Raw genomic sequence first — 14,290 nt, 5'->3', positions numbered from 1 at the left:
TATAATACTGCGCTTCGATCAAACATGATGTCAACGTCAGCAGAACTACAAACACTTAGACTGGAATATAAACTCATGAAAGAAACTACGTTGGACATTCAATCATGAAGCATGCGTGAAAACCTCATTTTCTCAGGCATTCCAGACAATGCTCCGGAAGACCCCGAGATGCAGATTAAAAGGTTTATGATGTCCGCGCTCAAGGTACAGCAAGATACAGTCGACACCGTGTCCACCGCTTGGGAGGCCCTCATGCAGGAAACCGACCACGTCCCATCATTGCAAAGTTTTAACACTTGCAGCAAAAAGTGTTTATAAAATCCAAAGGTCGGGAGCTTAAAGGGACTTCGTTTGGAATTAACGACTAGTTCCCCAAGGAGATTAATGAGAGGCGTAGAGTTTTGTACCCGTTGATGAAGGAGTTCCGCGACAAAGGCAAACGAGCGTGGTTAGTTGTCGACAAGCTATATGTCGACGGCCAACTGTTTCGTGATGCCACGTCACCCCCTGGCTCTTCTAGATAAGTACTACTTTTGATTGGTTGCCATTATGAATTGTCAAAAATGTATTGAATTGTTTTTCATTCTTTCCACTTTTTCTTCGATAAACAAAAACGGAATCATGCATGCCACCAGCATGAATCCTCACTCCTATCTCTCTGCTTTCCTGCTCTGCTTGCTTCCACACACACTAAACGCACAAGTCGCTCAAAACTCTTTTTGCGCACCACAAACCACCACCACACACCACCTCCGCTATACGTCAGAATGCTAATATTAAAGGTATCTGCACACTAGTGACAGAACACAAAATCAATCTATATGCTGATGATATTCTTCTTTACTTACAGGAACCCAAATATTCTCTTCAGGCAGTCTTTAATCTCATTAAAAAAAATTCACAAATATCAGACTACTCTATTAACTGGACAAATCAACAATACTCCCAATAACAGCAAGCTCATGGACTCCTGCAGATCAAATCCCAGAGTACCCTATTCCTATAGGAAACATTAAATACTTTGGTATCAATATTTCGTCAAAACTCACAGAGCTAATTAATCTAAATTACACACAACTTCCGGAAAAAAATCTCATCTGATTTAAGTCGCTGGAATAACTTGCCTATATTATTATTGGGAAGAATAGCTACAATAAAAATGAAAACCTTACCTCAAATAATATTTGTATTTTCAATGATTCAATTTATTCCCACGTTTAAATGTTTTCAAACCTTATATTCTGCTGTAATAATTTTTTATTCAAAAAATAAGAAAAAAGAATCGGTCTATCTACTCTTCAGAAAAGTAAACAGGAGGGAGGCCTAAATGCTCCCAATTTTAAACACTATTATTTAGCTAACCAATTACAATACCTCATCAAATGGTTGCAGCACAGTGAGGAGTGTGATTCTTGGTTAGAATTGGAACAAACACACTGCAACAACATCAAACTACCAAAACTCCCATTTATTTCTACTAGTCTTAAACGCCATAAATGTTTCAAGAATCCAATAATCGCATCCACCTTAACGGCTTGGTGGCAAAGTTTACAATCGACAGGATCTCAATTAGCTCCGAGTATCCTCTCCCCAATCTGTCATAATCCAAATTTCGAAATTAATAATAGTGTTCCCTCGTTTTTCACGGTTAATGGGGACCAGAACCCCAAGATTCACACAATCACACAATCTTCTTCCAAGAGAAGAAGATTGTTCTTCCAAGAGAAGAAGATTGTGCATACTTGGCGACTTAAGCATAATTAACCTCCCTAATAAATATTCACAATCATTAATTGTCGCGTTAGCTACCGCTAAGAAAACAATTCTATTAAACTGGAAAAACAAACAAGCTATTAACATCGATCAGTGGCTAAATCTCATCATAGAATATATAGCGTTAGAAAAAATATCAGCCGAACGAAAAAAATCAATTACACACATACGTAGATAGCTGGTCACCTTCCCTCAACATGCTAAATCTATACTCTTGATTCCTTTGCCTGAGTAGGGGGCCATCTGACATTTGACAATAGCAAGACAATTTTCATAAGTGTGAAAGTAAACAATGGAATTATACATTCTTTGTTGTCGAGGTTGTTGTTGTTTTATTATTATTATATTCATTTCTTTTTCTTCTTTTATTTTCACACATTTTAGATCGGTTTGCGTGGGGAAAAGACACATATATGCTGTGGGGATGTTCTCCTCTTGTCCCTGTGTTTGCTGCTCCGGAGTCTGCGGGGGTGGGACTATTTTTCACTCCTTTCTGATTTTGGGGGTGGGGGGGAACCACTGGGGTGACCACCTGGGCAGCAATGGTGGTGTGATGGTGACTCGCCCATGTTCCGTGGGTGCTGGGGCGGTGCCGGCTGGCACCCGCCTGGGTCCCCCGCTCTGGCTACTGGTGGGGGGGCGGTGTCGCTCCTCGGGTCCGCTTCCTCCTCTTCTCTCTGTTCCTTGCGTCCCGCTGCGGTTGCCTCTTCATATTCCCGTGGGGGAGCCGGGCAATCCCCTGCGGGCTGTGGGGCCTGCTGTGGGGTTCTTTTCCCTGCCTGGTTATGGGGAGGCGGGGTTGATGCTGCAGGTCTGGGTAGGATGGCCCTCTTCGTCGATAGTTGTCCGGCCTAATGGGCCCGACCTGCGGGAGCCATGCCTCTTAATCACTCACTTAGCACACACTCACACCATTCACTGTATATATTTCTCACTAATCACATCTGGGCACATACACATATCAAAGGGTTCCTGGAGGACTGGTATTGGATCGGTAAGGTGTGGGTGTCAGATAGGGTTTCAGTACGTCTGTGCTGTTCCCTGGTCCGTGCGTGCTGCCCCCCTGGATTTTAAATGCACCACACACACTCCCCATGTTTTAATGCACCACATACACCTATCTCTGGGGGGTGGTGGGTCGTGGGTGGGGAGGGTTTGGCTGTTAGGCAGTAGTGCCTGGCAGCCCTGCCCCCACCCCCTCGGCTCACTGATCTCTCCAGATTTTAATGCACCACACCACTCGGAGGGGGGGGGGGGGGAGAGCACTGATACACGGGGTAGGGCCAATGACTGCTTGTCAGGGACCTGGCAGTCATAGTAACAGGGGGGGAGGTGGGTCTCACTTACTTGCATGGCGGTGCTCCCGAGGCTGGGACCCCCGGGCTGGATGACTGCTTGGTGTTGGGGCGGACCTCTCATGGCCCGTGGCTGCTCCTTGGGTTCCCTCCCCCCTCTTATTGTTCCCTTGTCGGGTGCCCCTATCCGCCCTCCAATCCAACAAACAAGGGACACTCTCCCGCCCTCGGGCTGGGCGGGAATGGCTGCATTGCGGGCCCTGCGGGTTGGGGTGTCTGGTTCTCCTGGGAGTGGAGGGGGGGATGGGTGGTGGGGCGTGTGGGGCGGTGGGTGGGGTGGGCCGTTTGTCGGGGAGCTTCAATGGGGCCGGCGGACTGCCCTGGGTCACTCGGTGTGGGACTTGTCCCGTCCGCCGGGCTGCTCTCGGGTGGACCTGATCCCGCCCCTTGATTGATTGGGTGGGGTCCTCAGCCGCCGCGGTGCGGGCACAGCAATTACAGGACACCTCTGTCAGTCTTTGTGCATATATAACGGTATCAATTCACTTCCATGTATCCGCAGGCACACATCCCTTACTGCAACAAATAACTCATGAATATGAAAATCGCTTGTTGTATCCCCTCACTTATACTCTCGTCCTGTACACTTTTATAATTTACACAATTAATGCCACCACACTTCAGTTGTACAGCCGGGTTCACGACCCTGGTCCTGCATGCTTCTTCTTTTCTCCTTGTCCTATCCTTCCCTCACAGGGTATAGCACTACAGCCACATGCAACACTTGTATTTAACGTTTCATTGTTGTAGATAATGTAATGATTTACATATTTGAGACAAAGATTACAACAGTTCACATATTTACTTAAATCTTTAATTATAAAACCTTATACAGTAATTAACATTTATTATACAGTAATTTTGTCCTGATAATATTAGTGTCCAAACTCACTGTCTTCTCCCTCCAATCATCCACAATGCCAATGCAGCTTCCATTTTCACAATTCTCTTGTTGTAACGCGGAGTTACCACACGTTTCGGTTCCTTATTGAAGGTTATTGAAGCAGTTTTTTTTCTTTATGTACCGCACTGTAGATTCATTCACGCCATAATGGCGTGCCACAGATGCATAACTTCTGTCCTCTTTGATCAAATCTAAAAGTTTTGCTTTTTTGCTGATAGTCATCATCTTCTTCTTTGTCTTGGGCGCCCCGGGGGAACTTTCGCAGGGGCACAGCGCTTCGGCGGCGTTGTAAGGGCTTGCTTAACTAATCAAAAAAATTATCACTTAAACAAAAAAAGTTATTGCGAACACAGCAGCGTGGACGAGACTGGCGAGACACAACAAGGGAAGATGCTGGGTGAGGCTGTGATGATGTGCAGCCAATCAGCTCACGGGATAAATCCACTCGTGCTCTCATTGGTCGATGTCGCGCCGGGAACCAATCACGCACCTTCTATGAGTGCCCGTACAGTACAGGCATGTACAAAGCCTCTGAGTCAACTCATTTCTTTGTTTGGCATGCAGGGAAACCTTCTCTCCCACTCATCAACATGAAACAACTCGTCTTTCCGCAATATGGCTGCCGATATGGGTGTATTTTTTTAAAATTTATTTTGTTTTTTTTAATAAATATTTTTTGGGGAAAAAGCAAAGCACTGAAGCCGCAAAACGTGTAGCGCGAAGTGGCGAGGGAACACTGTACTTCTCTCATCCTGTTTACAATTAGTGCTTTGTCTTTTGTCTTTGTTTCTTTCTCCCTTCTAGAAACTTTGTTCTGTTCGACTGATCAAGCGTGATTTTCAATAAACCTCTATTATAATACCACAGCGGAAGCTTAAAAACGCCACTGTGACACAGTAAAACGTTTTCGGCATAAAAGGGATACATTCTGCTTGACCTAACAGCCGAACAGGGCAAACAAAACAGCGTGGCTTCGTAGTAAAAGAGTGCGGGTACTGGACTGGCCCGCCTGCAGTCCAGACCTGTCTCCCATTGAAAATGTGTGGCGCATTATGAAGCGTAAAATACGACAACGGAGACCCCAGACTGTTGAACAGCTGAAGCTGTACATCAAGCAAGAATGGGAAAGAATTCCACCTACAAAGCTTCAACAATTCCAAATATTTATTGAATGTTTTTAAAAGAAAAGGTAAATTAACACAGTGGTAAACATGATCCTGTCCAAGCTTTTTTGGAACGTGTTGCAGCCATAAAATTTTAAGTTAATGATTATTTGCTAAAATCAAGTCAAAAGTCAGTAAACCGCCCTACTGATGTAAAATTATTCCCAGTTGTCGTATCTACCTATTCTTTATGTGTCATAAGTGATGACTCAGTTTTGTAAACAGCATCAAGTTAGCTCTCGGATCATTCATAAGCTCCAAAGTTACATTGATAATTAGACTATATGCATCTAACTTTTTATTTCAGACATGTTTACACAAGTGTAAAAATTTTACTCTCCGTCACCTCTCATTTCGCCTCTTTCTCCTCTTCGCCACAATCACCGCAGTCATCGTCGCCAGTTTACACCTCCATTTTAACGCAGTATATGTTGATGCAAAATCCATTCCAATTCATCTGAGGTTTGATCAATCACATTACACGTGCTAAATTAACCTGTTTGCATCTACTTCCCTCAATATTTTGCACATTTGGGTAGATGCGCAAAATTAATTGCACAACCATTTGGCCCATTTGGCGCATCTGGTGAGTCGATCAGCTTCCACATCTGTTTGCATGTACAATCAAGTTTGTAGCCCGTTTTGCGCATGCAGACCTTTCATAAATCAGGCCCTAAGTATCATAAATACACATTGCATGTTTCTGAGAAGTTCTGAATAACACTGGGGAAACCAATCTTTGTTGAGTTAGGTCTGACAGCTATTTTTAAAAAATTTTTGGGTGCAGAATTCAAAACTGATTTCAGTTTTTCTCTATCATGTCAAGTTTTAAAAATCCATCCATCCATTTTCTGAGCCGCTTTTCCTCACAAGGGTCGCGGGCATGCTGGAGCCTATCCCAGCTGTCATCGGGCAGGAGGCGGGGTACACCCTGAACTGGTTGCCAGCCAATCACAGGGCACATAGAAACAAACAATCATTCGCACTCACAGTCATGCCTACGGGCAATTTAGAGTCTCCAATTAATGCATGTTTTTGGAATGTGGGAGGAAACCGGAGTGCCCGGAGAAAACCCACGCAGACACGGGGAGAACATGCAAACTCCACACAGGTGGGGCCGGGGATTGAACCCGGGTCCTCAGAACTGTGAGGCTGACGCTCTAACCAGTCGGCCACCGTTAAAAATAAAAAATAAATAATCATAATATGAAATAGATTTTACAACGGTATGCCCATGGTTACAAGGTTAAGAGAAAAGCCAGTACAAATCCTCTTAATTCCTACTATGCTAGCTTTCTGTTTACAGATATTACTAATAATGACCTATTGGGAGCTGCACACACCTCTCACAGCACTGACTCAATTGTGACTGCACAAACAAGTTGCCACGTAGCTGTTGATAAGTCCAATCGTAATCAGCTGGCAAGTCTTACTACAGCTAATCAGTGGAATTTTGCTTATCTGGAGGATAGGCGCGGCACGGTGGACAACAGGTTAGCACCTCTGCCTCACAGTTCTGAGGACTTGGGATTCAAATCCTGGCCCCGCCTGTGTGGCGTTTGGATGTTCTCCTCGTGCCTGCGTGGGTTTTCTCCGTGTCCTCTGGTTTCCTCCCACATCCCAAAACATGCAGGGTAGGTTAATTGAAAACTCTAAATTGCCTGTAGGTATGAATGTGAGTGCGAATGGTTGTTTGTTTATAGGTGCCCTGTGATTGGCTGGCGACCAGTTCAGGGTGTACCCCGCCTCTCGCCCGGAGATAGCTGGGATAGGCTCCAGTACGCCCGTGACCCTAGTGAGGATAAGTGGAACACAAGATGAATGAATGAATGGAGGGTAAGCTGTGGAGAAAAAACTTGACGTGCTAGAAAAGAACTGACTGCAATTTTGGAATCAGCATGCCAATTTTAGTTTTAATCAGCATAGAAATCATACGTTTTTTTTCAAATTGTTCCCCAGTACTGTCCATACTTTTTAGGTTTAAGTTTTATTTGTTATTGGGTGCGTAAACATGACTTTTTTATTTTTATTTTTTAACAGAGAGCTAAACAACATGGGCATCTGGTATCGTATGGGTACTGTGCCACGAACTCAAGACTCCTCTCACACATCAGCTGTGAATGACGTCCAGAATATGAATTCTATCTCCGCTTCAGCCCCTGTCCCACCAGCTTCAGTGACTAAGTATGCCCATTTAGTATGGCACTTGTCTCATCGCTACTTAATGATGATTTTGACTTTTTGATATAATGAGATTTTCCATGTTCTGTGAAAGCTGTCTAGATATATTAGTAATATCCTAGTGTGCAGGGGTGTCAAACTCATTGTAGTTCGGGGGCCACATACAGTCTAATTTGATGTAAAAAGCACCAGACCACTAAAATCCGACCACACTTAATATAATAATAAATAATAGGGATGTCCCGATCCAATATTTTTTTGCATCCCGTCCCGATACCTTGGCAATGCATTAAAAAGAGCGTGCATCCAAATTCATCCATCCATTTTCGACACCGCTTATCCTAACGAGGGTCGCGGGTATGCTGGAGCCTATCCCAGCTAACTGCGGCATCCAAATTTTCTCAAGTTAATATAGATGGTGATTGAAAAGTAACTCCCTATTTTAAAATACTTATAATTTATTCATATGTTGTAATATTTTTTTGTGTATGTTCCATGATTAAAGGAGCAAATCTATTTTACCAAACCAACAACTTTGGAAGAACTTGAAGGGCGAATGCGAGAAATTATGTCATCATCCAATAAGAGTTCCTGGTGAAATCAGTTAATGTGGTTCCCAGGGGGCTTGAGAAACTGGGGGCTAATGCTGGCGCCCATATCGAATTTTAAATAAAACTCCATGCAATACACTTTCTTCTCATGTTCATTTCTTTTCAGTTCAGAAATAAATTACAAGTACTTAAAAATAGGGAGTTACTTTTCAATCACCCGGTACATACATATGTGTATGTATATGGTTATATATAGATATATACATACAAAATATACACCAAGAACATACTGTACGTATGTATTGTATGGGCCATTCACAAACACGCACACTTGAAGTTCTATCTTTTTTCACCTCTAAATTTGATGATATCGTGCACATATTGAACTAGTCATAATGTGTGTAGGCCCAAGTCAGGCAACCTAATTATAATAATTTAAAAAAGAAAACAGGAGTGGGTTTTCAACATATTAGCAAATACATGAAATATAGCCACTTGACATTTATGCTGATCCAATGTTAACACGAAGCAAATTACAGATCAGTGTGCAGGATGCTTTAATTATATTTTCATGGTGCATTTATACATTTAATTTCCTCGGGATGCAAATGGCACCAATTCAGTGGAATGGCTTATAAGCTTTAACATAGTATGGGGAGTGCTCTGAGCGCATGATAAACAATACATTTATAGCAGTTTTTATTCGTTTAGCACGTTTTAAGGCTATAATGACCGTGCATGGAGGAACAGAGTTGGTGGTATACGTCACATGGGTGACTCCGCTCATCTTCAAACGACACTATTGATTTATGACCACAAGCTTGCTTGTCATAAAATAATTCACACTTAATAAACTTCTAATTGAAGTCATTTGAATGTGTCACAATTTCTAATCTGTCTGACATGCTCTCACCTCGTTGATGACGCCGTTCAGCGAGGCGGCTTTATATTAAGCATTGCAGACCTATTTAAAAATACGGTGTCTTTCAACTTGCGCTGAGGGTGGGCTGTCTATGTGCTGTCTACATGTTCATAATGAGCGTGGTGCAACAGGTCAATAGAATCAAGGCAGATTCTAACACACACACACAAACACACACACACGGAACGTCCTTTCACACAGACACTTATACACGTACTACAAAACCCCAGAAATGTTGGTTACATTATGTAATATATAATGAAGCTTTTGCTCTTCCACTTGGCAAAATCTTTGTACCTTTGGATTATTTTGTCACTTTGTGACATTTAAATGTTGGAAAATTAATAAAACCAATCTTTTTCACCCAATCTCGATCAGATGAAAATCACATGATTTTAGATCACATGATCGGATCGGGACATCCCTAATAAATAACATTTTTCCTTGTTTTAATGCAAAACAAAATAAGTACATTTAGAAAATCTTTAGATTTAATGAATCTTTTAAAAATCCATTTAAAAAAAAAATCCAGATCTCTTGAAAATTATGCATTAGTTTGTCATCTACCTCATAATAATGCCTAATAACTGGTCACAGTGATTGTATTTTAAACTACAAAATTTTAAGTCACATTTATTTGGAACTGATAAATATAGTTTTGTACTTAAAAATTAAATCAACTCATGAAGACCTCAAAATTATCACCACTACATTTTCTACATAAGCATAATGTCGTAATTCTCAAAATTATCCTTAGTCCCATCACCACAATGTCTTTCTGTATTTTTTCACTTTCAAATTCATCCTGAGGTCCAGATTGTACCTCCTAGCAGTCCGGTTTTGCCCACGGGCCATATTTTTTGTCAAACCCGTCCATGTGGAAACAACATAAACATTAACAGCCTTCTACCATCTGAAGAACATATCCAGAGTGAAGGTTTGCATGTGTCAAGCAGACCAGGACGAGCTCATCCAAGCTTTTATCTCAAGTACACTTGACTGTTGTAATGGTCTTCTGACTGGACTCCCTAAAAAGAGCATTAAACAGATGCATCTCATTCAGAATGCTGCAGCTCGGGTTCTGACCAGAACAAAGAGGTCAGAGCATCCATCCATCCATTTTCTGAGCCGCTTATCCTCACAAGGGTCGCGGGAGTGCTGGAGCCAATCCCAGCCATCATCGGGCAGGAGGCGGGGTACACCATGAACTGGTTGCCAGCCAATCGCAGGGCACATATAAACAAACAACCATTCGCACTCACATTCACACCTACGGACAATTTAGAGTCTTCAATGAACCCTACCATGCATGTTTTTGGGGTGTGGGAGGAAACCGGAGTGCCCGGAGAAAACCCACGAAGGCACGGGGAGAACATGCAAACTCCACACAGGCGGGGTCGGAGATTGAACCCCGGACCTCAGAACTGTGAGGCAGACGCTCTAACCAGTCGTCCACCGTGCCACCAGGTCAGAGCATATTACTCCAATTTTAAAGTCTTTACACTGGCTTCCAGTCAGCTTTAGAATAGATTTTAAAGTTCTGCTACTGGTCTATAAATCACTAAACTGTTTAGGTCCTGAATACATGAATAAAATGCTAATGGAATATAAACCCAGTAATGCTCTGAGATCGACAGACTCAGGTGGAGCACAGTCCGAAGCAAACATGGTGAAGCAGCATTGAGTTATTATGCTGCACACAAATGGAATAAGTTGCCAACAGAAGTGACATCAGCCCCAAGTATGCAAGTTTTTAAATCCAGGTTAAAAACTCTTCTTTTTCCCATGCTTTTTAGAGCGTTTCCACTTTTAAATATTTCTTGCACTGTACGCTGTTGTATTTTTATTTTTTCTCGTTTTAAATGTTTATAAGCTGAGTTTTTTTCGTTGGATTTCAATGCTTTTAATCATGTAAAACACATTGAGTTACCTTTTGTATAAATGCGCTATATAAATACATTTGCTTTGCTTTGCTAATTGCACCCCCCCCCCCCCCCCTCCTTGAGCCGTCACCTTATCGTGGTGGAGGGGTTTGTGTGTCCCAATGATCCTAGGAGCTAAATTGTCTCGGGCATTATGCCCCTGGCAGGTTCACCCATGGCAAACAGGTCCTAGGTGAGGGACCAGACAAAGCACGGCTCAAAGACCCCTTATGATGACGACAAAAAATTGACTCAAGTTTCCCTTGCCCGGTCGCGGTTCACCGGGCCCCCCCTCTGGAGCCAGGCCTGGAGGTGGGGCTCGAAGGCGAGCGCCGAGCCTGCACCCATGGGGCCCGGCCGGGCACAGTCCGAAAGGGTAACGTGGGTCCCGCTTCCCATGGGCTCACTACCTGTGGGAGGGGCCATAGGGGTTGGGTGCAGTGCGAGCTGGGCGGTGGCCGAAAGCAGAGACCTTGGCGATCCGATTCCTGGCTACAGAAGCTGGCTCTAGGGACGTGGAATGTCACCTCTCTGGCGGGTAAGGAGCCCGAGCTGGTGTGTGAGGCCGAGAAGTTCCGACTAGATATAGTCGGACTCGCCTCCACGCACAGCTTGGGCTCTGGTACCAGTCCTTTCGAGAGGGGTTGGACTCTTTTCCACTCTTCCACTCTGGAGTTGCCCACGGTGAGAGGCGCAGAGCAGGTGTGGGTATACTTATTGCTCCCCGGCTCGGTGCCTGTATGTTGGGGTTCACCCCGGTGGACGAGAGGGTAGCCTCCCTCCGCCTTCGGGTGGGGGGACGGGTCCTGACTGTTGTTTGTGCCTATGCACCAAACACCAGTTCAGAGTACCCACCCTTTTTGGAGTCCTTGGAGGGGGTGCTGGAGAGTGCTCTAGCTGGGGACTCCATCGTTCTGCTGGGGGACTTCAATGCTCACGTGGGCAATGACAGTGAGACCTGGAAGGGCGTGATTGGGAGGAACGGCTCCCCCTATCAGAACCCGAGCGGTGTTCTGTTATTGGACTTCTGTGCTCATCACACATTGTCCATAACGAACACCATGTCCAAGCATAAGGATGTCCACACGTGCACATGGCAACAGGACACCCTAAGCCACAGTTCGATGATTGACTTTGTGGTCGTGTCATTGGACTTGCGGCCGCATGTCTTGGGTTAAGAGAGGGGCAGAGCTGTCAACTGATCACCACCTGGTGGTGAGTTGGCTCCGATGGTGGGGGAAGATGCCGGTGCAATGTGGCAGGCCCAAACGTATTGTTAGGGCCTGCTGGGAACGTCTGGTGGAATTCCCCTGTCAGAAGGAGAACTTTTCTCATGTTCCGAGGGACAATGAGTCCGAGTGGACCATGTTCCGCGCCTCCATTGCTGAGGCGGCCGACCGGAGCTGTGGCCGTAAGGTGGTTGGTGCCGGTCATGGCGGCAATCCCCGAACCCGTTAGTGGATACCAATGGTGAGGGATGCCGTCAAGCTGAAGAAGGAGTCCTATCGGGCCTTTTTGGCCTGTGGGACTCTTGAGGCAGCTGATGGGTACCAAGCTGGCCCAGCGGAATGCAGCTTTGGTGGTCGCTGAAGCAAAAACTCGGGCATGGAGTTCGGTGAGGCCATGGAGAAAGACTTCTGGACAGTTTCGGGGAAATTCTGGGTTAGGGTTCCATCCGGCGTCTCAGGAGGGAGAAGCAGTGCACCATCAACACTGTGTATAGTGGGGATGGGGCGCTGCTGACCTCGACTCGGGACGTTGTGAGCCGGGTGGGGAGAATACTTCGAAGACGTCCTCAATTCCACCGACACGCCTTCCCATGAGGGAGCAGAGTCTGGGTTCTCTGAGACGGGCTCTCCTATCTCTGGGGTTGAGGTCACAGAGGTGGTGAAAAAGCTCCTCGGTGGCGAGGCCCTGGGGTGGATGAGATTCGCCCGGAGTTCCTTAAGGCTCTGGATGTTGTAGGGCTGTCCTGGTTAACATGCCTCTGCAACATCGCGTGGACATCGGGGACAGTGCCCCTGGATTGGCAGACTCGGGTGGTGGTGGTGGTCCCCCTCTTTAAGAAGAGTGTGTGTTCCAACTCCAGGGGTATCACACTCCTCAGCCTTCCTGGTAAGGTTTATTCAGGGGTGCTGGAGAGGAGTTCTATCTCTCTATCTCTAAGGGCTCTCCCTTAGAGATAGAGTGAGAAGCACCCTGGACACCCTGCAGAGGAAACTCATTTCGTCCGCTTTGTAGCGTATATGGGTTAAATGAAAATGTAATTAATTTAGGAGAAAAGAATGACCTGGAAGCGACACCTGTGTCGATTCCGGTTTATCGTAATTTTAAATTACAGCATTATAAATCAAGCTATTTTATCTATAAGAGGGCCACCACGTCGCTTTTTATGTGGGTACAATTTAGGAAAAGCGACGAGAAACCTTTTTATCAGTCTCGTAATCTGAAGGTTGCTACACTTTATGAAACTTTGATGAGTTCTAGACGTCCAGAGGTTTCTTTCCTCAAACCCAAACACACACAACAATGCAGGTAGTGAATTTTATGAAAAATGTAATGATCTAACATGGGAATTCTACAGGGAAACAACACAGAAAAACGCAAACAAACAAAGTATAGACGAACATTGGCAAAGGAACCTGACTTGTGATGTGAGATTCGTAGAAAGAGCGTGTAGTGAATGCATATAGCTGGGGATTCCTGTACTTGTTAATTTAAACCCAAATATGCACTAATCTCTACTTTTAGTAGACAGCAATGTTGGACTTACGTGTCTTGAACACGTTCGAGGCAGAGGGGGGTCAAGTTTCCGAGTGTTCGGCCGGCCCGGTCCGCACCGGGAACAGGTGGATTTGGCAGGAAAGGAAGAAGAAAAAAAAGGAACACAAAAAGTTCCCAGGGAGGACGGCAGGAGCCTGGCTTTCGGCTTGCAAGATGTTCGGAACGGGCGCGTTGTGCCCGATTCCGTTCCCCCTGGGGTGAACTCAGGCCCCCAAACAGGGTAGCTCGGTATGGAATTCTTTGGATGAACGCTCATATTTGTTTGGCAAAGTTTTAAGCTGGATGCCCTTCCTTACGCAACCCTCTGCATTTATCTGGGCTTGGGACCAGCCTACAGCGTCAAAGTGGAGACAAAAGATACCGATTTCGTACTAGAACGCTAAATTAATTAACTACCACCACCAGACAGCCCGGAGGATTTCACCAACAAAGGCGTCTCCACCCTGCTGGGTACCGCGCCACTTGGCCAGTAAAGCTGGGAGTTTGAACAGGGCAACAGCGACACCCAAAGGCGACGGAACGGGACTAAAGATGCGGGTTCATGAAACACAGTCTTTACCGGACTTGGCTGGGAGTTAATATTTTAAGAATTTTAAATGAACGCCACTAGTGACTGTATTTTTGCAAACTTGAATTTCTGATGTTGAATCTGTTGACAACTAAACCAGATGAAAAGTTTCAGTCCACACCACACAAATGCCACATTGAAAATAGTAGTGGTCTCAACAATCACAT

The 14,290-nt window shown here is 44.9% G+C and overlaps 1 protein-coding gene across 10 annotated transcripts in view; it reads left to right on the top strand.

Moving 5' to 3' along the window:
- The window catches only part of mvb12ba (multivesicular body subunit 12Ba), an 85,601-nt gene that overhangs the window by 53,444 nt on the left and 17,867 nt on the right, over positions 1–14,290 (top strand). For 9 of the 10 annotated variants that reach the window (XR_009769956.1, XM_061699358.1, XM_061699360.1 and 6 more), the window contains one exon: positions 7,236–7,379. The exons of the other annotated variant lie outside the window; for it this stretch is intronic. Coding sequence is in view for 8 of the 9 variants with exons in the window: in XM_061699358.1 (XP_061555342.1) it covers positions 7,236–7,379 (144 nt within the window). In the remaining variant the exon portion in view is untranslated. The remainder of the gene's footprint in view (positions 1–7,235; positions 7,380–14,290) is intronic. 10 annotated transcript variants of the gene reach the window in all.

Source organism: Phycodurus eques, chromosome 15 (genome assembly GCF_024500275.1).
Source record: "Phycodurus eques isolate BA_2022a chromosome 15, UOR_Pequ_1.1, whole genome shotgun sequence".
NCBI lineage: Eukaryota > Metazoa > Chordata > Actinopteri > Syngnathiformes > Syngnathidae > Phycodurus > Phycodurus eques.
Note: the sequence above shows the minus strand (reverse complement) of the source record. Positions and strands in the feature narration are given on the sequence as shown.